The sequence below is a fragment of the Pteropus medius genome, unplaced genomic scaffold (assembly GCF_902729225.1).
Source record: "Pteropus medius unplaced genomic scaffold, Ma_sr-lr_union100, whole genome shotgun sequence".
In the NCBI taxonomy this organism is placed as follows: Eukaryota; Metazoa; Chordata; class Mammalia; order Chiroptera; family Pteropodidae; genus Pteropus; species Pteropus medius.
This window is the reverse complement of record NW_024340692.1, coordinates 21,405,184-21,426,742: the sequence shown is the minus strand read 5'-3', so window position 1 is coordinate 21,426,742 and position 21,559 is coordinate 21,405,184. Positions and strand designations below refer to the sequence as shown.

The 21,559-nt window shown below is 36.8% G+C and overlaps 1 protein-coding gene across 5 annotated transcripts in view; it reads right to left on the bottom strand.

Annotated features, from left to right (window-relative positions):
• Positions 1-21,559, bottom strand: part of PCSK5 (proprotein convertase subtilisin/kexin type 5) — a 396,723-nt gene that overhangs the window by 274,026 nt on the left and 101,138 nt on the right. For all 5 annotated transcript variants that reach the window (XM_039843681.1, XM_039843770.1, XM_039843973.1 and 2 more), the window contains exons 4-5: positions 7,348-7,491; positions 3,686-3,762 (exon numbers count right to left, since the gene is read on the bottom strand). In XM_039843681.1, the coding sequence (XP_039699615.1) occupies positions 3,686-3,762; positions 7,348-7,491 (221 nt within the window). The remainder of the gene's footprint in view (positions 1-3,685; positions 3,763-7,347; positions 7,492-21,559) is intronic.

The following is a 21,559-nucleotide window of genomic DNA, read 5'->3' as shown; positions in this document are numbered from 1 at the left end:
TAAAGAAAAGCAGATTTACCATAGACTGAACCATTCAGAGCTCCCAGCCCCTAAAGAAGCTGAAAGTCCTAACTAAACCTGTAAACTTAGAAATGAAGACCTCCGAGACTTAGTTTACATTTGAAATGTTTATATGCATATATATTTTCAGATAATTATAGTTTTTAACTGATTATTTATCAAGAACTGGATAAAGAAATAGAACATACAATTATAATAACAACAGCTATGATTATCTAGTACCTATTATGCTTAAATATTTCATTGCTACTTTTTGTTTTGTTTTGTTCATTGCTACTCTTTAGAAGTATTATTATGCACATTTTAGAGAATATAAAATACTAAAGCTCAGAGTAGTTAGATCCAAAGACTATAAAGGTAATCAAGGAGAACCAAGGCTAAAAGCCAGCTCTTCTAAACTACAAACCCACTCATTTCCTGATGCCAAGTGACCTCTATTCAAATGGAATTATCTGTCAATGGAGTCACATTTAAAGACAGACACATTAAACACATCTATAATTATGATCTAATGAAGAGAGGATATATTAACCCTAAATGCCTGAATACATGCTTAAGAATGGCAAGAAAGAAAGAAAGAAAGAAAGAAAGAAAGAAAGAAAGAAAGAAAGAAAGAAAGAAAGAAAAAGAAAGAAAGAAAATAAAAAATCAGGCAGCACTTTTGATAAGAGATAAAGGGACATCTGACGCCCAGGTAACTGCTGACTTTCATAAAACAGAGGTAGGATGCGACAGTATTGCACCTCTGAAAATGCCGTATTTCACTGTCAAGACTACAAACCTAAGTACACATCTGGAACAATACCTGTGTCCTCTAATAATCAAACCCACACTGATACTCAATGAACCATGGACAGTGCTTAGAATGGGTCAAAAAAGGACACAGAGGACTACTCCAGAGTGAGCAGGACCATGGCAATTCTTCTTGAACAAAGGTCTTGGGGAGTGGTCAAGTTTAAAAGGAATCCTCACAAAGAATAGTTTTTAAAAGGCAGACATTAAAAAAACCATCAAAGTCAGTACTCAAAGAATTGTCTTTACATAGACTTTGTGATTAGTTAGTTACAGGTGAGACCCATCCTTGAAGAACAGTCACCACCACCGAGAGCTTCACCGCAAAAACTCAGCACATGTAGATTCAGATAGAACTCACTACAGGGCACAATATGTTTTCATTTTCTACCTATAGTCCCTCTTTGTCCCTTGACATCCTGTACAAGGATACTTTGGGTGTCAACACGATCTAGACTTTCCTATAACTTTCATGTTTCTCTTTTGTCTATACAATTGTTGATGGGACAAATTTAGCTAATGGATATTGTACTGTCAGTTCTGCCATGATGCTTGTCTTGAAAACACAATTCTTTTATTGATGTCTAATCGACCTAATCAATCAACACTGACTGATATATTAAGAGAATACTTTGAACATAATGTAAAATTTTCATGTTTATGCACAATTTTGTCCCCCAAACTCTAGATGAATGTAGAAAACGCACCTAGCTACACTAAGCCCTGTAGAAATACACAACACACACAGAACTACACACCACAGGAGCACAGTGGGCCTCACTTGTCCACATTGGGTGCTGCTACTTCCTACATATTTCAGATTACCCTCCTTCCACTTCATAATTGCTTGTAGGCTGCCATGCTTTTGAAGGCTATCCTGGTGGGTGTCCTCCGCTCTACTTAATTGTCCCCTTTTTCCTCTCAGCTTATTTGCAATTTTCCTATTTTCTGTTCTTTATAAAAATTTCAAACTTTATCTTTTTTTTTTTCTCTTATTCTTTTTCTTTTGCACAAAGAGTGGCAGGCATGTGAGTAGGAGTAGATGTAACTGCACACACATTTCCACAAGTAAACTTCAGGTCTTTTTCAAGATAAAGTGTCATAGTTATTGTAGTTTTATATATTTCTTAACCACTCTATATGGATAATATTGGGCTATTGTTTTCAATAGGTCCCTATCATTTTGCGTGGTCGCTGATGAAGTTTTTGAGTGTTGAGCTCCAACTTTGTTTTCTTATTACTCTGTGATTTTAGATTTTACAGAGTGCAAATATTTTTTAGGAATGCATATATCACATTATAGCAGAATAGACTATGTACTGAAATTTATTAGTGATGACGCTTTAACTACTGAAGCTTCAAGTTTCTTCCTCAGTGTTTTTCATGCTAGTTTGCAAGTTAGGTTAAACACATTAGCTCGCACTGTCTCAAATTATAATCCTTTGTTTGAAATTCACTATAACTTTAAACATTATAATCTAGACCAGGGGTCCCAACTACCGGTCTGTGGCCTGTTAGGACGGGGCCACTCAGCAGGAGGTGAGTGGCAGGCCAGAGGGCAAAGCTTCATCTGTATTTACAGCTGCTCTCCAGCACTAGCATCATTGCTTCAGCTCTACCCCAGGTCATCAGGCATTAGATTCTCATAGGAACATCGGTCCCTGATGCCAGAAAGGTTGAGAACCGCTATCCAGTTTAATTTAGTTCCCTTTCTCTGTGCAGAAAATTTTGGAGAATTCTATCTACATCATTTTGCATATTAATGCTTTCGCCACGAAATATGATCTGTAATATTTACTCAGTTGTGAATAACAAACAGCATATTTTCTGCAGTGACTTTTTTGAGGCTTCATGGTAGATAGTAAAAAGAGAAAAAAAGAATTCGTGTTCATATGCCCTAGTCGCGACTACGTAGGTCATACAGTTTTATCTAAACTTATTGACTTAATCAAACACAAGCTGAGAAATTTTTCCCTAAAGAAAAATGCAGGCTGGAAACAATACATAATAAGTGGGCACAACACCTCTCTTTGGAACTTCTGTGATCCCAAACTAAAACATGTAAATAAAAATTCAAATGATAGTATCTAAATGACAGCATTACCCTAGAAGAGCTTTGCAATAAAAGGAAAAAAAGTTAATGTGATCTAGAGATTAGAAATATCTACTAATCTTTTAAAGAATCTAGTTCATCATGAGCAAGAAATACCACTCCCATTTACTTTCTGAAGAATGTTAAGACAATCTATGTTATCAAATAGTTGTGCATTTTTATTTGCTTTCACAAAATCTAGTGTACTAACTGGAAAGTGTACCTGTGGCTAAATGGGTTTCTATGGCTCTTGACTGTGGAGATAAGAAACGTAATGTGTTCCACGTGCGGCAAACCTTATAAGTCTTTCAGGTACATCAGCGGAAAATATAATCACTACAGAGAAGAAGAAAGAGACTTTAGGCATAGTATGCAATCAAATTTGTTGAATTTGACAGAGTAGAGTTAACTCTTTTAGGGGATACTTTGTTTTCTCTTTCCCTTTAGCATCTGTATCCCTAAACAAAGTGGTCACAGGTCAATTATCTCTTGAAGGGCAACATCCCCAGTACCCTCAAGATTTTGGAATGTTAGGTCATTCTCCTGAGATCTCATTCTCATTCTTTCTCTCTCTCTTTCAATCTACAACTATTCTTACAATGTGGACCGTCCCTTTTTGATTATCTAGAAGCTTCAGTGGAAAGATACTTGTTTATCTTGAAAAAATTAGGAATCATTTGTTACCAAGCATTTCTAAGAAGAAAATTTCTTCCCTCAGCAAAAGCAGAAAGCAAAACTCCTTGGCAGCCAGGCACCAGCCACCGCACACTTGGGCCTTACTTGTTCTCGTTGCTTGCATCATAACGAGGCATTGGATCCAAGTCATTCCCATTCACGTCACAACTGGCCAGAGCATCCTATGGCCAGAGGAGAGAGAGAGAAAAGAGACGGACGGTCATTAATTAGCCATTAACCTGAAGGCTCATACATTCTTAAACACATTTCTGCAAGAGAGTAATTAGATTAAATAATACATTCGTGGTTCAGTGGTGTCAGGATGCCTTGTTCAGTAATAACCGGTATCATTTTTTTCCCTCTTAAGATGAAGAAATATTCTCCACACACCAAAGAAATGCCCAGTCTATTCTAGCCAACACTCTTCCTCTCTGACCAAAAACTGGCCCCTCACCCAATTTCTTCAAATATGCCCTCAATTACAACCTTTTCTGTGAAGTACTCCTGGACTACCTAGAAGCAAAGTGATTTATTCTCCGTGGACTCTCTATCTTCATTCCTTGAGCATGTAAATTCCCTATCATAATTCAAAGATTTTTTAATTACAAAAATCATTCACAAGTAATTGGCAGGCCAATTAAAAGTCAGTATTAGAAATTCATTATATCAGGTATCTTAAGATCTCTATTAGGCAATATTGTCTGGTTTCAGATGTCTTATCTATTATAAAAGAGTCTACAATTCAGACTTTCTGCTAATACCCAATGGTCTTGTGCACCAATCAAAATAATGAACAAATTTCTATCGTATGTCAAGGTTTCAAAATGAGGCAAAAATATCTCTGAAACCAAATTTATGTCACTATAGATATAGAACTCTTCTTTCTAAAAATAATTTATGTCACTATAGATAGAACTCTTCTTTCTAAAAATAATTTATGGCACATAGGGTCTGAATTGTTTAAGGGGAATTAAACAAAATACACATTACATACAAAGGTGGTAAGTCCCTGATTTCTTTACAAAGGGGGCCATGTAGCCCCCCTTAGCAGTCATTAAAGAATGAAGAGAGTATATAGCTAGTATAACTTACTAATTTTATGTATAAAGAAACAGAGGCCCTAGACGGGTTAAGTAACTTGGTCAAAGGCATGAAACAAACTGTCTGTGGAACTAAGACTGGAACCCATCCAATGTGCTTTTCTCTACTCTTCACAGCTCTGACATTAGGAAAACTGAGAGGGCACCAGTACTGCTAATTATACAAGTAAATTCTAGAGTTTTCTTTCAAGGAGGAAAAAATGATAAAAATCAAGAATGCGATCACAATTAAGTTAAAGCTATTTGTAGTTTATCAAATACGTTCCAATGCAGTGGAGAGCAGGAACACACCATAAAAATCACATTGTATATGACAAGAAAGACTTCTTTGCTAAGAGACAGGTGGCTGGAGTTCTATATAGGACCTGGGTTAACTCATTTTAGTCTTCAGGCCTCAGTTTCTAATCTGTGAAATGAGGAGGCTGAACTGAAGTTCCGTTTTAGCTCTAAAATTCTATGTCGTGAAGAGACACAAGTTTGTCTGGGTGTGCTTGGAGGAAGGAGGAGAGCAGCCATTCAAATGTTTTGTTCAAATGAGAACAAAATGATTTTGCAGTTTCTTTCTTCTTTTTTTTAACCTTAGGGAAAATCATCTAATTTAGGGAAAATTGTTTCAATATTTTGTTGTAGAAAATTAACTTGTAAAGTTTCTTGGATGAATTTTTGAAACAAAAAGGGCTGCGGGTAGAATATGGAGAGGAGAAGTAGCTGAAAATGTAAGTTGATACTGGGTGTTCTTGTGTGAGGGAAGGTTTTCATAGGTCAGAAAAATGAGTGACTGTGGGAGGCAGTGGTAGTTTCCACTGAAGTACCAAGGAACTGATTTGGAAGTATTGTATTTGCAAAGATAAAATGGAGGCTTTTCAAATTTGAGCGACAAAAAAGAAAATTAATTTAAGAGAAATTAACTGTCATAAAGTAAGTGAGATTGAGCAAATGAGAAAGAAACACCAGAGAGAATATATGGTGATTTCTACCTAAATACTTTCACGAGTAAGGGAAAGGCCAGAGGAGAGATGGTCAGAGAAACACACAGTGATTCCCACTATGCAGAGAAACCAAGCCTTCCCATCCCACGTCCACTATGAGAGAGTCGAAACAACATTCTTCAGGGCCATTGCCATGTCCACCAGTTATGGAAGAGCAAACAGGAGGGAGAGGCAGCGGTCATTCTGAGATGGCAAGTCCTTTGTGCTGATGTGCAGAGGGAACCTAGGGGCAGGGCCTATCTCAGAATTCTCTGCCAGCTCAGGGCACAGTGAGATGGGCTGGGCTTGCTGAAGTCATTCCCTTAATGACCATAAACTGGAACACAGAAGAGAAAAATCTGAGAAGTGGTCCTCCCAGTTATGGCCCAGGATTCTCTGTGGGACTTTTTCATAAACACGAGGCAATCCTTCCCGCCCTGGCCTATGACTTTCCCCCTTAAGGGTCAATATGAGTCCTGTAAAGGGAAGTGGACTTCACCATGGTTTAGAGTTGCTTTTATCTTCAAGGATAAGAGGAGAAACTTGTCAGCTGATAGAAAATCACCAATTATAAGAGAATTTTTTTTCAATACAAACATGAAATTTAGGAAAACCCACACAGCCAAACTTTTGTCATTAAAAGGATTCATGAAAAAATAGATGTTGGTAAAAGCAAAGTGGATATGTAGTGATATCAGTGTCCGTGCATGGAAACAGCTGTCAACAGAAAAGAAGTGAGAGAAGTCAGAAGACAGGATGTGAGTGGATCCACTAGGAGTTTCTGCTGAGCCCTGACAGGAATCAGAGAGTTATTATTTGCAGATAATAGGGAGTCATTGCAGGCTCTTTGGTAACAAAAGAAATATTTTATGGAGAACACCAGGTATCAGGAAACGTGAATCTGGAACAGATAGAGAATGGCACATTGGGAGACAATTATGGCACTTTTCACCAAACTTAAGGAGGGGAGGCTGATGGAAGGGATAATTCTGGAGAGCAGAAGACAGAGGGGTCATGACGCATTGCCAGGCAGTGATTATCATGGCGGTAGAGGGGACTGGAGGCCCATGGGGCAAAAAACAGCCCCAGTGTCTGAGAACTGGCTACCCACCACCCTCCCCCAACACACCACGGTTGCACTGGGTATCAAAACCAGAGTTTTCAATGAAAGTACTGAGTTTCAGCACTTTTGCTTGCTCTGTGACCTTGTGCTCATCTTATGTTCTTCACGAGTCCTAGAATTGTGGTTCCTTCTTAAGAATTCACTGATTCCTAAGGACTACTGGGAGGCTGATCATTAGTGTCCTTTAAAAAAAGGAGAGGCAAAGAGAGAAAGAAATCAGCAGAATAACTTGAGAAACATTCTAAGTATACTTTTCTCCATAAAAGAAACAGAGTGCTGCCTAGCTTGTGGATGAGCTGTTGAGAAAAGTGGTTGTTTTGGATAGCAGGTGGTGGGGTTTCTGCTACCGTATCATCGGCTTTTTGTGGTCAAAACATCAAAGGCACTTGAAAGTTGAAAGCATTATCTCATGCCTTCTGTACTCTGAGAGTGCATCTCTTACAAGACGGGAGCAATATACAGACTACCGTATGTGTTTGCTGCATTTTTCTGTAATTCTCCCCCTTTTTGATAATCCTACAATGTATTCCCTTGCTTCCAAGGAGAGAAGGTGTTTCAAACGCAGCAAACACTCACATAGTTTTGCATCAGATCCGGATGGGTTCTCTCAATGCCATCGTCCAGGATGGTGACCACGATGTTCTTTCCCGTGTAACCTCTCTTCCAGGCTCCTTCAATATTCATGTCTGATTGGCAGGGATGCGTGTTGTCACTGCAGTGCTAAAAGAAAAAGAGGGAGAATTGGACGTTGCAGATTGCCGAATAGTAAGGAAACAGAAAATTACCTACTTTTTAATACATTAAAAATTAACAGAAATTTGGTAGATTGCCTGTTAAAGTAGCAGCACAGATCTCGAGCATGATAACAGGAGAAGGCAGGCAGGATAGATGTGGGGACAGCAAGTGAAACAGAAATCTCTTCTGCCTTCTAATGCCATGGATCTTTTGAAAAAACATGATAAAATATATTTCAACAGCAGAATAATGAACATATTATTTTTATTGTTAGCATGATTAATGGCACAGAAAATGGCATTGTAGCATTTCATTTACAAATCCACACGAGGTTATCGAAGAACATCTACTTTATAATTTCTTAACCAGCCACCTAGAAGCCAATCCAGCTATAACTCTGGTAGGTTTTATACAGTGTCAGCCAGAGAAGTATGCTACTGTGAGAAACCCATGGACGAGAAAAAATAAGATTTTTTTTCAATCTTCTTTCAATGAAGTAATGTAATGTAGTACAATGGCTGTTGTACTACAGTTTGCAGGGGGTAGACACTCATTCGGCATTTTTTTGAGAAGGGAAAGAAGAATAGTGCAAAGTCTAGAAAGGTGACATACATAGGAAAATGTGTATGAGGGCTTCAAGGGGTGGGCAGCAGAAACCTTAGCTCATTATGTGCTATAATTTCATTCTACAATGGCTACAACATACAAACGTATCAAGAAATAAATTCATCAGCAGCTCTTCCTGATATAATTTACTAGCATTCATCTAACCCACACAATTATTCCTTCAAAGTTCATCTCTTTGAAATATCCCTCTGAGTGGTATTGCTTTTCGGCTTCTTAAGACTTAGCAGAGGAACAAAGGAAAAGAGATGTACTGTAACATAATACCATAGCAACACAAGCCACCCCAGGTCTTTCATCATTCACTATTTTCTTCCTGCTTCGTAACAATTCAGTACTTTGGACACAAGCTTTGTATGCTCTAAGCATAATGGAGACCCAACAGCCATTGATTCATCAAACACATACTTTATTGAGCACCTACTACATGCTGAGTATGGCAGTGAACAGGCAGATGAGGTCCCTGTACTAAGGACCCCTCTACAGGGGAGACACAAACAAACTAACAAACAAGACCATTCAGAGAACTCCTTATGTTTTAAAGGAATTAAAGAGGGTGATAAGATGGTTAACGTTGATAGGATGGTTAATCCTTCTTTAGGTGGGATGATCAGAAAAAGACCCCAGTCTCTGCGAAAGTGAAATATGAGCTGAGACATAGCTGATGAGAAAGAGCTGGTCTGCCCAGGAGCCTAGAGATCGGTGACTTGGTAGAGGACACAGCAAACTACAGCAAATACGAGGTCTTTAAGGTGGAAAACAACTTAGCACACTGAAGAAAGAGAAGAAGGTGGGATATTGCTGAGGTTTGGTAAATGAGGGAGAGAATGGCATGGAAGGCAGCAAATTAAAAGGGAAGGAGAGGTCAGATCATCCAGGGCTTTGTAGTAATGACTTGGCTTTCATATGAAGTATAATCTAAACGGAAGCTCATCTCTTTCCAAACTTCATCCTTCAAAATCAAATGCTAACTAGTGACAGGTACCTCTAATTGCCACTGTGACATGAATTCATTAATTTTTTTTCCAAATGAGACTGCCTTTGCTGAATGTTATAAACATACTTGAGTAGTTTCAAGGACTCATTATTATAGAGTATATCCATTTTTCACATGTAATATCAATTTTATAGACAATGGGGCTTATATACTTTATGAACATTTGCATCTTTTTCTCACCTTTCTGACTTCCTTCTGGCACTTGAGGCCCTACATACATTGACCCTACTACTAGAATGATCCAAATTCTACTCTCACCGCCTCTCCCCAGTTTTCCAGGCACAGTTTAGGCCCTATCTCCTCCCACAAAACCTTCTCGACTATCTCATCCCCTTCCCTGAACCTAGGGGTATGCACACACACAAACACACACACTATTCTACACAATCCAATCCCTACTCACTGAATTCTCCTAAACAGTTGATGACTATTGAATCCTGTGTGTGAATTTTGTCTTCTTGATTTTAATTCCTTAGAAGACTATGCATTAAACCAAGTAGGATTTAAACTAGGATTTCAGTCAGTATTGGCTGATTGATTATATGCTAGAAATGAGGGCATATCTTCAACTTTATGTCCAACTTCATAACTGCCATTATGCTTACTGCTGCAACCTCATCAGAAATATCTAGCCAGCTAATGCCTGGTTAATGGAGATAATCACAAAAGAAATAGTGTAGATTCCCAAAATGTCCACATTTTTCAGAAGTATGACTCTGGCTGAGAATTCAGGCCTCTCCTCACTAAGTACTTTAATTTAGCACAAAGCAACCTTGACAGGTTTCTATTTCATTTTTTCTATTTCCAAACCTGCTCTGGCCACCTGTGATATCGTTTGTGACATGAAGTAATATTAATGTGGCCAAGAGGTGGGCCGGAGGAAGGAAATGCATAGGAAATGGGTAACCCACGAATGGGATAGCTGTCCTGGAGTAAAGAGATGCTGCCTGAAATTGTAATTATGAAAATTGAAGAAAACCAGCCATCTATGGAAAACATATGTGTTAAAAGTAGAGCAATTAGGTTTCTTCCTTCCACTTTTGCTTCTGGTGAATCTGACTTTACCATTAAATATATCTACACCACCTTTTTCTTTTTCTTTTCATTTGCCAACATGGTATTGGTAAAAGAGGAAGGAGGGGTGATATCCGAGTGATATTTTCATTTTGATAATCTAATGTGGTGAGTAACCAAAAGACCAAAGGAAAAATAAGATATTCAGAACCTGAGCTTTTTTTTTTTTTTGCAAATGAATAATAAGGTCAGAGGACCCTTTAATCACAACCTTAAATCCTGAATATAAATCTTAGATTTTTAATACATATTTCAAGTGGTCTAGGTTTCAAACATGATTTTAGTATAGTTGTTTCATAAACCCAATGTATGCAAGAAGCAAAGACTATGGAAAATACTGATGTCAGTCAACACTGACCAAAAAGGAGAATGGATTAATTATTTCCTCAATTGCCTGACTGAAGTGGTCTATAAACTGGGATCTATTTACTCAACAGGAATCTCTATAATGGCATCACCCATTGGCAAAGGGAACACACATTAGCCATAATTTCCTCATACACGGTCAACCATGTTGAAAATATCTCTGCCAGAGCTGTGACTGAAGACTAGTTTCTGGAATTGTGTTAACACGTACATAGTCCATACACTCGTATTCATAGAAGGGGCTTGCCAGAAACTTCCATCACCTTTGAAGCTGATGAAAAACACATATGTTCACAGTTTAGACAAGATAAATATTTATAGTAAATGTATGTACCTTCAGTTCTGAATGATGTACTGTACTTCAATGATGGTCTGTGTAAGATGACTAAGTATTGAGAGGGGACATAAAATGGAAAATACCTGCAGAAACAATGGATACCACCTAGGCCTCCCACTTCCTAATCTATAAAAGCTGTATTTTTTTCAGTAATGGAATTTTAGAAAGATTGTGCTTTTTCATACCAAGGTTATGAGCTATTCTGCTTATAAACTATTCAGGGTGTGTCCACTTCTCTTGAGTCTTCATAAACACATCACTGTTTGCTCAATGAAAGAACAGTTTACACCCCAAATAAACACCTTTGTTATATTTTCACCATCAATTTCTTTAGACTGGAAGGAACCCTCAATGTCATTCTTTTTAAACTTCTCCAAGTTCTGAGGGTCTCTGATGAACTGGCAATTTATATGCTACCAATAGCCTGCTAATATTGAAAACATATGTTGTTCACTGTTATTAATACAGTGGCTCATAAGACTGCATCTGTGACTATCAGCAATGTTAATAAGAAAGCAGAATTAAATACATGAAAAATATGTTTTACAGATAGATTCAAGAACAATCTAGTCAACTTAGTAAAGTGTATATTTACTTGAAATTCTTTGTAAAATTTGGAGTTCAGAAGTCGAAGGAATTTTAAAAAATAGAATTGATACTCCCTTAAGTGGAAATACAACTGACATCTGCTAGATCTTTACCATGGCTAAGCATTGTACTAATAACTTTATATAGACTAGCTTCATTTAAGATTCAGAAGTATTTGAGAGATATATTTTTATCATTTGCTTTTAACAGATAAAGAAATAAAATTTTTGTTTGTTGTTTTGTTTGTTGCTTTTTTGCAGATGGTAGGCACATGATGGAGTATACAAATGTTATATTATAGGTTGTATACCTGAAATGTATATAATGTTATTAACCAATATTTAATTTAAAAAAAGAAAACGAGACTTAAACAACCTAGGCAACCTTCCAGAGTACAAACAGCTGGTCAACAGTCAAATTAGGATTCAAAGTCAAGCAGTCTGACACCAGACCATACAGCTATAGAAACTCTTCTGTTAAAAGTTGAAACAGAAAGGGCTTAAAGGAGGGCAAAATACATGCAAATTCAGATAAGGAATAGATAAGGGGTGGATGTTGGACAATACACACCAGTAAAAAAAATTCAAATAACAGAAATTTCACTGGCTTTACCACTATTATCAGTGCATTCAAGTGATAAGGTGGAATACTCTTGGATAAGACTTCAGATACCTTCTAATTTTTCCTTATTCCATTTATTGCAACACATCTTTTAGGAAATCACCGAGTTTCTATTTGAAAAGTTTCAATGACAGGGAGCTTACTTCTATACTAACTAGCCAATGATGTGTTGGTAAACCAGTTCTTTAAAAAGAAATCCCTTATTTACAGTGTTTGCTAATTTCCATGGTGTAAATACTCATGGCCAGTTTTAAACTACCACGCTCACAAAATTCAGGAATGTGTAACAATAAGCTTTCATGAGCTGTTAGAAGGCGGATCCAGCATACCACTGGAAACAGCTCACTCCATTGTTAGTCTTGCTCCATTTCTGATGAAGTCATCTCTTCCAATGGGTCTGACATCTGCTCTTCAATATTTGGGAACTTCTGGGAAGTATCTAGGCTTAGTTCTCTCTCCTCTTCACAGTTTCAGACAATTTTACTTCCTCTTGCATTTGTCAGAAGATCTTTCTTTAATCTTTCTCAAGGCTAAAGAAATTGGACTTTGAACTTTTGTGAGGCTATAAGCTGATGGGCTCTCTTTGGGATACAAAAGTAGAGAATCTGTGACTCCAAAAGTAAAGATTCTTTCACAGATTTTTGAAAATCTAAATTAAGCTAGGGAAGTTCTAACATTCTAACATTTACTATTATATTTATGGGCCAATTTGAGGAACTTCTTATCCTTTTTATCAAACGTATGCAAAAAACAAACAAACAAAAAGATACGCCTTGCCAAAATAGATCCAATGTTCCATTATTCAAGGATGATTATTCAATTTGTGAATTTTCCAGAAATTCTGAGGAAACCCAGTATGTTTCAACACCAAACTCAGCATAGCAGCTAAGGATGCTAGCAAGGAGAATCAGATAGAGAGGAAAGGTTAAATTCCACCTCTGCTATGTTCCAGCTGCATGACTTTGTCAAGTTACCTAAGTTCTTGAAAGCTGATCTGTCTGTAGTTTGACTACAGAGGATTGCTATGCATATTAAAGAAGATAAAGGAATATAAGTATATAAGAAATTGGCACTGCTATTATGATCATGGTGTTGTTAAGAATCCATTCCTGGGCATCGACATTCTTAATAGTTTACCAGAGAAGATCCTGTTTTGTTTTGTTTTTTTAAAGAGAGATAGATTACTACAAAATAGTGAGATGAGGGTTTTCTTCATTGTCTGAAGATGTAGGTTAGGTAAATGTAAAATGGCAATTGATCGTTTCTAAGAATAGCTGAGACAACCTGGATATTTTACATTTGGGGCTGGAGACTGGGGATGGGGTATAGGAGGGAGAACAGTGTCCAATTATTTTATGGTACATTGGTGAAATGGCCTCCTATGAGTCATCACATTTTATTCCACACATTTATACCAGCATTTCAACTCTGCTAGAACTGTGGTTCACATCTACTACAATTTTGACAGAGGATCATTTCTCAGTTACAAAATTTTAAGATTGTCCCACATAATACCAAAGAAACATCAGAAATAGATGTTAGGAAAAGACAGACTGTGGTGTACAAAATATGCCTATACAGAGGAAAATGAGAATAAACCTACTTCCTAATATTCTACTCAACATTGAGGATCAAGATATTGAGGCCGTATAGTCAACTGATTTTTGACAAAGGAGCTAAGTTAATATAATGAACCAAAGAAAGTCTTTTCAACGAACGGTGCTGGAACAACTGGACAGCCACATGCAAAATAATAATAATAAATCTAGACACAGACCTCACACAAAAATTTCACAAAAATTACCTCAAAATGGATCATAGACCTAAACATAAAATGCAAAACTAAAACTCTTGGAAGATAATATAGGATAAAACCTATATGGCTCAGGGTATGGCGATGACTTTTTAGATAGAACATCAAAGCCACGCTACATGAAAAAACTGAAACCTAGATTTCATTAAAATTAAAAATTTCTGCTTTGTGAAACACAATGTCAAGAGAATGAGAAGATAAGCCACAGACTGGGAGAAAAAATTTCAAAAGTCACATCTGATAAAGAACTGTTGATCAAAATATACAAAGACTCAAACTCAAGACAAACGACCTGATTAAAAAATTGGCCAAAGACCTTAATAGACACCTCATCAAAAAAGATACACAGATGGCAAGTAAGCATATAAAAAATGCTCCACATCATATGTCATCATCAAAATAGAAATTTAATCGAGATACCAGAATTGCCAAAATCTAGAACACTGGCACCACCAAAGGTTGGCAAAGATATAGAGCAACAGGAACTTTAATTCACTGCTGGTGTGAATTTAAAACAATACAGCCACTTGGGAAGACATTTTAGTGATTTCTTACAAAACCAAAAATGCTCTTACCATATGATCCAGCAATTGCACTCCTTGGCATTTATCCAAATGAGTTGAAAATTTATGCCCACACAAAAACCTACAAATTAATGTGTATAGCTGCTTTATTCATAACTGCTAAAACTTGGAAGCAATCAAGATGTCTTTCAGTAGGTGACTAGATGAACCGTGGTATATCCAGACAATGGAATATTACTCAGCACTAAAAATAAATGAGCTATCAAGTCATGAAAAGACATGAGAAACTTAAATGCATATTATGAAGTAAAAGAAGCCAATCTGAAAAGGCTATATACTGCATTATTTCCAACTATATGACATTTTGGAAAAGGAAAAACTACGGAGAAAGTAAAAAGTTCAGTGGTTGCCAAAGACTGGAGATGGGGGGATAAATAGGCAGAGCATAGAGAATTTTGAGGGCAGGGAAAACACTCTGTATGGTACTATAACAATGGACATATGTCGTTACACATTTTCCCAAACCCACAGAGTGAACTGTAAGGTAAACTATGGACTTTGGGTGTATGATGTGTCAATATAGGTTTATCAACTACAATAAACATATTCCTCTATCGGTATCAATGGGAGATACTGATAATGGGGTTGGTTATGCATGGGTGAGGGCCAGAGGTAGATGAGAAATCTCTGTACCTTCCTCTCAATTTTGCTGTGAAGCTAAAACTTCTCTAAAAAATAGTCTTAAAAAAAAGAAATTGAGGCAGAGCAGCCAAATGATAACTGGGTGCTCTATGAATTTAGTTAAGTGGACGACATTTCTCTTATTTAAAAATTCTGTGATCGTCTTTGAATCTTTCCAAACCTACACATCTTGAATTGGAGACTTCCAGTCCAAAAAATTTAATAAAGCAAAAAGCCAACAAACAAATCTTGTCTTCTACATGTCTTATCTTAGTGTCTGGAGCACTGGTCTCAGCTATCTTACCTGGCCTGTTGTAAAGAGTAACCAGGGTCTCTAAAACTTACTGGACATATCTGTGATGCTAAGATCAAACTTCACATGTATAACCCACTGCACTGCATTCTCAAATACCTCAGGTCCAAAAAGTGAGTCAGGTTTTAGAAATCTGGGTCTGAAACTACCACATTCCTTCAATGGCTTGCAGTTCAAGCCATTGACCCTGATCCACTACTTTTAACCTTTCTAATCTAACTTATGCTTCGAAGCTATCTCCCTTTCTTTCAAAAAAATTTTTTTTATCAAGAACTTGCTACATTCTGGTCACAATACTGGCCATGACATTGTCCCTATGCTCAAGTCCCTGAAGTCTCGTCAGTATGACAAACAAGGAATTTTACAAAAACACATGTTAAATGTTCCAATGAAGGTTCTCAGGATACTGTGGGAACATGGAACCTAGTTAGGGAAAAGTGTGGGAAGGTTGAGAGCACTTCATAGAGAAAAAGGACATTGAAATTGAGCCCCCAAATATGAGTTGATAAGCCAAAGGGCAAGCAAGCAGGAGATGATGAACAGGATGTGTTTGTTTTTGGTAAGGGCATAGAATAATCATAGAGAGACTGGGGTGCGAAAGGAACTAAAACTCACTACAGCTGGAGGAACAAGATGAGAGAGGTGGTGAGCGGTGAGAAAAATGGAAAGATATGAGACTGGAGAGGTAAGCACGGGCAAGACTATAAATGTTCTTATAAGCCTCTTTTTTTTTTTTTTTTTTTAAGTTTGAGCTTTCTCATAATCCAATGCAAAATCACTGAAGGGTTTTAAGATAGGGATATGACACGGTTTCGGTGTCTAAAATCCACCTTAAACTTTAGTTCCAAAGAAAACCCCTCTTCCCGCTCTGACTCCTACAAAGTTGCACAAGCCCAGAAGTTTCTGTCTCCCCCATGCCCGTATATGGCACCTATGGCTTCCCTCCTTCTCTATAAACATCCATCAGTAAATCCTTCAAGGTAGCTCTTGAACCTGACCTCTTCCCACCGTCTTCATGGCTACACACTGATTCAAACCACTAGCATCTCTTACTCCTTTACAGTCTATTTTCCATTTAGTCGTCAAAGTGATCATTGTAAACGTTGTCAGATTTATTCTCAATAAATACTCCCAATAATTCCCAAGCTCCAATGACATTCTCTCACACTTTCAATAATACCCTGAGTTTGTTTCATAGCCTATAAAGTGCTTCATGACCTGACTAGAAAGCTGTCTCGCTGACCTATTGACCTATCTCTTTCTTCCTTACTCATTCTATTCCACTACACTGTTCTCTTCCATCCAACGCCACTCCTGTGTGAAGGCCTTGATACTTGCTATTCTCACTCTAAAATTTTCTTCCTTAGATAACCACATGGCTCCTTCTCTTATACTCAAACATCGCCCCCCAAAAGAGCCTTTCCCTAATTAATCTGTCTGAAATGTCTTCTGGGTCACTGTCTACCCTTAACTCTGATATTTTTTTCATAGCACACATAACTACTATATATCAATTTGCCTCTTTATTATATGTCTCTCACACTGGATTGTAAATTCCACAAAGGCAGTCACTTCACTTTATCTACAGTATCTAACAGTATCTATAGCATCTAACAGTATCTAATACATAGCAGAAGTTCAATAATTATATGCCGACTGAATGTACAGATTGAGTTATAAAAAGTCACTCTGGATCCTACAGAACACGGAGACCAATTAATTGGGAGACCACTCAAATGATCATGACGTAATGATGGTCTGGATTAGTGGGAACATTAGAAAGTACAGTATTTGATACATAGCAGGCATTCTAAATATCTGTTGTCAGTGACAACAAATGAGAATGTTGAGAGACGGGAGAAATCAAAAATGATCAAATATCTGGCTTAGACTACGGGCTTGCTTACTGAGAAAAGAAACAAAGGAAGAAGAGAAAATATGGTTGGAGAATGAATATATTGAGTTCAGTTTTAGAAATATGAAAGTTGAAGTAACATTCAAATATGAGTACCCTATAGCAATTGGATATGTAAAGCTAAAGCTCTTTCTACACAAATCCACAACTGAATTCTTCCTAAAATTTTGGCATCATACTACTTCCCACCGCAAATCTTTTTGATATCTATAAAGTGCTAACATTTTGGTTTCTGAGCCACTCTACAATCTGGCAGTGAACTTACATTATCTGGTACTATTTGTTCCCTCAAAGTTTAAAAAAACAATTTCTGAGGACAGTAACATAGTATGTAAATCTGATGGTCTTAGCAAAATTCAAGGTTACTATAAAACGTGTTTAATAGCAAAAATAGGCACAATTCTCCACTGCTCCTTGTACCTATAGCACTTGCAATTATTTTCATCAAGCAATGAGGTTATTTCTTCACCCTTTGATTCTGGGCTGGGTTGACTTGCTTTGGCCAAAAGAATGTAGCAGAAGTGACAGTGGCCCAGTTCCAAGCCTTCCACACACTGTCTCTTGTAATCCTTCCAGGTTGCTCTGTGAATAAGCCAAGGTAGCCTGCTAGAAGATGAGAGACCACATAGGACAGATATAAGCTGTCCCAGCTGAAACCATGCCCTACTAGCTAGCCCCCAGCTGACTCATAACAACTCACAGACGCATTAGTGAACCCATAAGAAACCAGATAACTGTCAGCTGAGCTCAGTCCAGACTGCAGACGTGCAGAACCATAAATCTAATAAATAGCTGTTGTTTCAAAACATAGATTTGTGAGGGTGTTTGTTATATAGCAAAAGCTAACTAATAGAAAAGATTATCTTTCTGAGGGAAGTAAGCCAAACCAGAAAGGAGAAAATTGGTGTGTCAAGTCGAAGCAGCTTATTTAAAAGAGAAGAGCTAGCTGTATGATTGGGAAAGAAGGGCAGTGAGGACACCAAAATGTATCAAACATATGATTCTAAAGCAAATTCAAAGATTCCTCCGTATTTATTCAGACCTTCCCTTCATGGAAGCCCAATGTTTTTCTGCTCAGCCCACCCAGCATTCATTTCAGCAATCTCTGGATATATGTGGGTTTTATCTTTCCAACGAAATTACAAGCCACTTGTGGTAATGGAGTCTGTATTATGTATCTTTATAACCTCTAGAGTTCATAGTAAAAGTACTCAATAACTCGAGAATTGATATTTGTTTAAGAGAGAAGGCAGAAGTAAATCCTGAGATAAAATGCAGAAGGAGATAATATACATATTTAGACATGTAATGCAGGTAATAGAAAAGGTTTAAATAAGATCTAGAAATCTTTTTCTTCTGCACATTGGCTCATAATTGAGCACCCGCTTTTTCAAATTAGCCAATGTAAAGGTTCAGGAAATAACAAAGTGCAAGGACTGAGGCCTTCACAAAAAATTGTATAAGAAGATGTTCATTTGAGGCTGCTGATTATCCTAATGTGCCACTGATAACGTTGAAGAAATACTGGCAGAATAAATCAGAAGAGATACAACATAGTAACAGGTGAGCTATTATCCCCTTACAGACGTGGTGGACAAATTCTCCTGGCTGGACAGGAGCTCAGGGGTGCAGGTCTGTTTCCTTTGGAACAACACAGAACATGGCAGAAGTGAACACTTCTCATCTCTTTTCTGATTTTGGTCAATGGCTTTTTCCATATTGTTTTATCTTCTAGGTCATGAAGTAAATACTTCCATGTTGAAGAGAAACTTGGTTTTACCAAATGACTTTCCTTCTAGATGACTATGAATCAAGAACTAAGTAACAGTGATATACTACTCTTTGCCCAAATTGTGCAATTAGTAAATTAGTAAATTGTGTTTGCTTAGGGATGATCTCAATTAAAATGTTTTCCTTAAGTGCCTATAAAGCGAAGAAACAATTCCTATACTGAGCTCATGAAAATGAATTTTAGAAGCAACCGAGATGTATTTTTAACATTGGAGCTCATGAAAATGAATTTTAGAAGCAAGTGAGCTACATTATTTAATAATTATATGAACATTAGTAAGAAGCAAACTTTATCCTTTTCCAAAATGTAATTTCTTTGTTTAAATTGTTTATAAAATTCTGCTTGAGTAAAACTCTTCATTCTCTTGGTCGACCATATGCATAAATCTGGCTCAGAGACTCCTCTCGCCTCTTTTTTTTCCACTCTGGTGTCAAAAAGAAAAACTAATAGATTAGAGGATACTTCCCTTTCTTTAAAATGAGTAGGATGCAGTATAATTTGGAAAAACATAACCAAATGGCTTTGGAACTCAATTGCTCCATTAATTTTACTTTTTCAAAGTCACAAAAGAAATTTTGAGAAAAAAATAATAGAAAACTCTTTTCCCCCTAATATTGAAGATGCTTAAAGTCACCGAGAAAGAATTTGAATATCAATGGAAAATATTTGAATTCAGCCTTACTGATGTGTCAATGTTCCTTTATTTATATTACTTCATGAATGGCAATGTTCTTACAAAACATAATGGCAGAGGTAGCTATTTTTCAGGTGAGGAAAAAAAAATCCATTCTTCAGTTGAAAATATAATGAAGAACAGATATATACTTATGTAAGATCCTCCCAAACCCTCAGTTGTCCTGTAATCAGGTTTCTACAACATAATCATTATCTCTTAAATAGATGGATGAATGGGCAAACAGAGGGACAGTGGGGTGCATGGATGAACAAAGGATAAATGGACAGACAAGCAAACGGACAATAATACATGTTGGTTTGCTTTCCAAGTCCTACCACATTTTATCTTGAATTTTTATTGAAGGTTTTGTCTCTTTCAACGACCCTACAGAACTTCTTAACAGTAAAAGCCACTTTAATCTCCTTAAGTAAAACCCTCAAACTCCCAGAGATTAGATACTCCCCCAAAACATTTTAAACCAATATCAAATCACAAATGTAACTCACATAGAAAGAAGAGGATAGAAAAGGAAGAGGGAATCAAATCCACATAACAGCAAAATGTGCATATTCAAGTGATGTCCAGAACTATAAGATAGCTCATCCCCTACTAGAATAAAAACTCCTTTAACTATCCTAATAGACACAACTTCGTATAAATTTAACATATAAAGCAAGAGAAATATGGTCATTAACAGTGGTTCTCCTAATTTTTGTCTCAAAAGAAAGGCACTAAAGTAGATACCCTTAAAGGACAAAAGGGATTTGTTGGTATGCTGAAATTACACATAAAAATGAATGGGATGTGGACTTTCAAATAAGTCTTTTCAAACTTTTGTTTCTCTCTGGATCTATGAAATTACTGACTCAACTTTGAATATTCTGAAGGTTCTCAAACACATTTATTCCTAGAAGAAACTTATAATAATTGTAATACAAACTCTAAAAGGAGGGAATATTTTCAGCGTGTCAAAGTTCTTATCCTTAAAATTAAGCAATCATATCAGAAGAGATAGGCTGGCCAAAACTCTCACAGTCAGTCACAATTAGTTGCAAACAAAATCTGAATTCAGTTTTGCTTTCCTGTCAACACACTAGCCTGCTTTGACACACACAAATCTTTTCTTTTTCCCAGTAACATGAATTCTTCAGGTATACTCTAGTCTTTATGTTTTTATATAATCAAAGAATAAGCCTAGTATATATAGTGGATCCAAACCAAAGCGTGCTGCCTAGAAAGAGAAAAATTCCTCAGTATCAATAAAGTTTACATTATAAACCTTTTCTTTTTCCTATTTAGTATGAACCAACTACAAAACAATAATTATTACAGCTCACAATTCTATGGGTTAATAAGGCTCATCTGGGTGGTTCTCACTAGGCCTCTCATGCAGATGTACTCAGATGTCCACTGAGACTGGTGGCATATGAAGGCTTGACTGATACGGAAGTTTAAGATGGCGTCTTCATTCACATGAATAGCCAGAAAATTTTCAATCTTATGCATGAGATATAATTATTAATGTATATTTGTCCCAGTTACCTATAAATCTTTCTGAAGAAACATATCTACTGCATAATAACTTTATCCCATAATAGCTAGAGGAATGGCAGTTATATTAGTTTTTCTCCATCTGTTAACTGTCAAAACATTTTATTTATCCACTTGCGTTTTATTAGTTTGTTTTTAGTTTTCCAACCAATACTGATTAAATACTTTTTAGATGCTGATT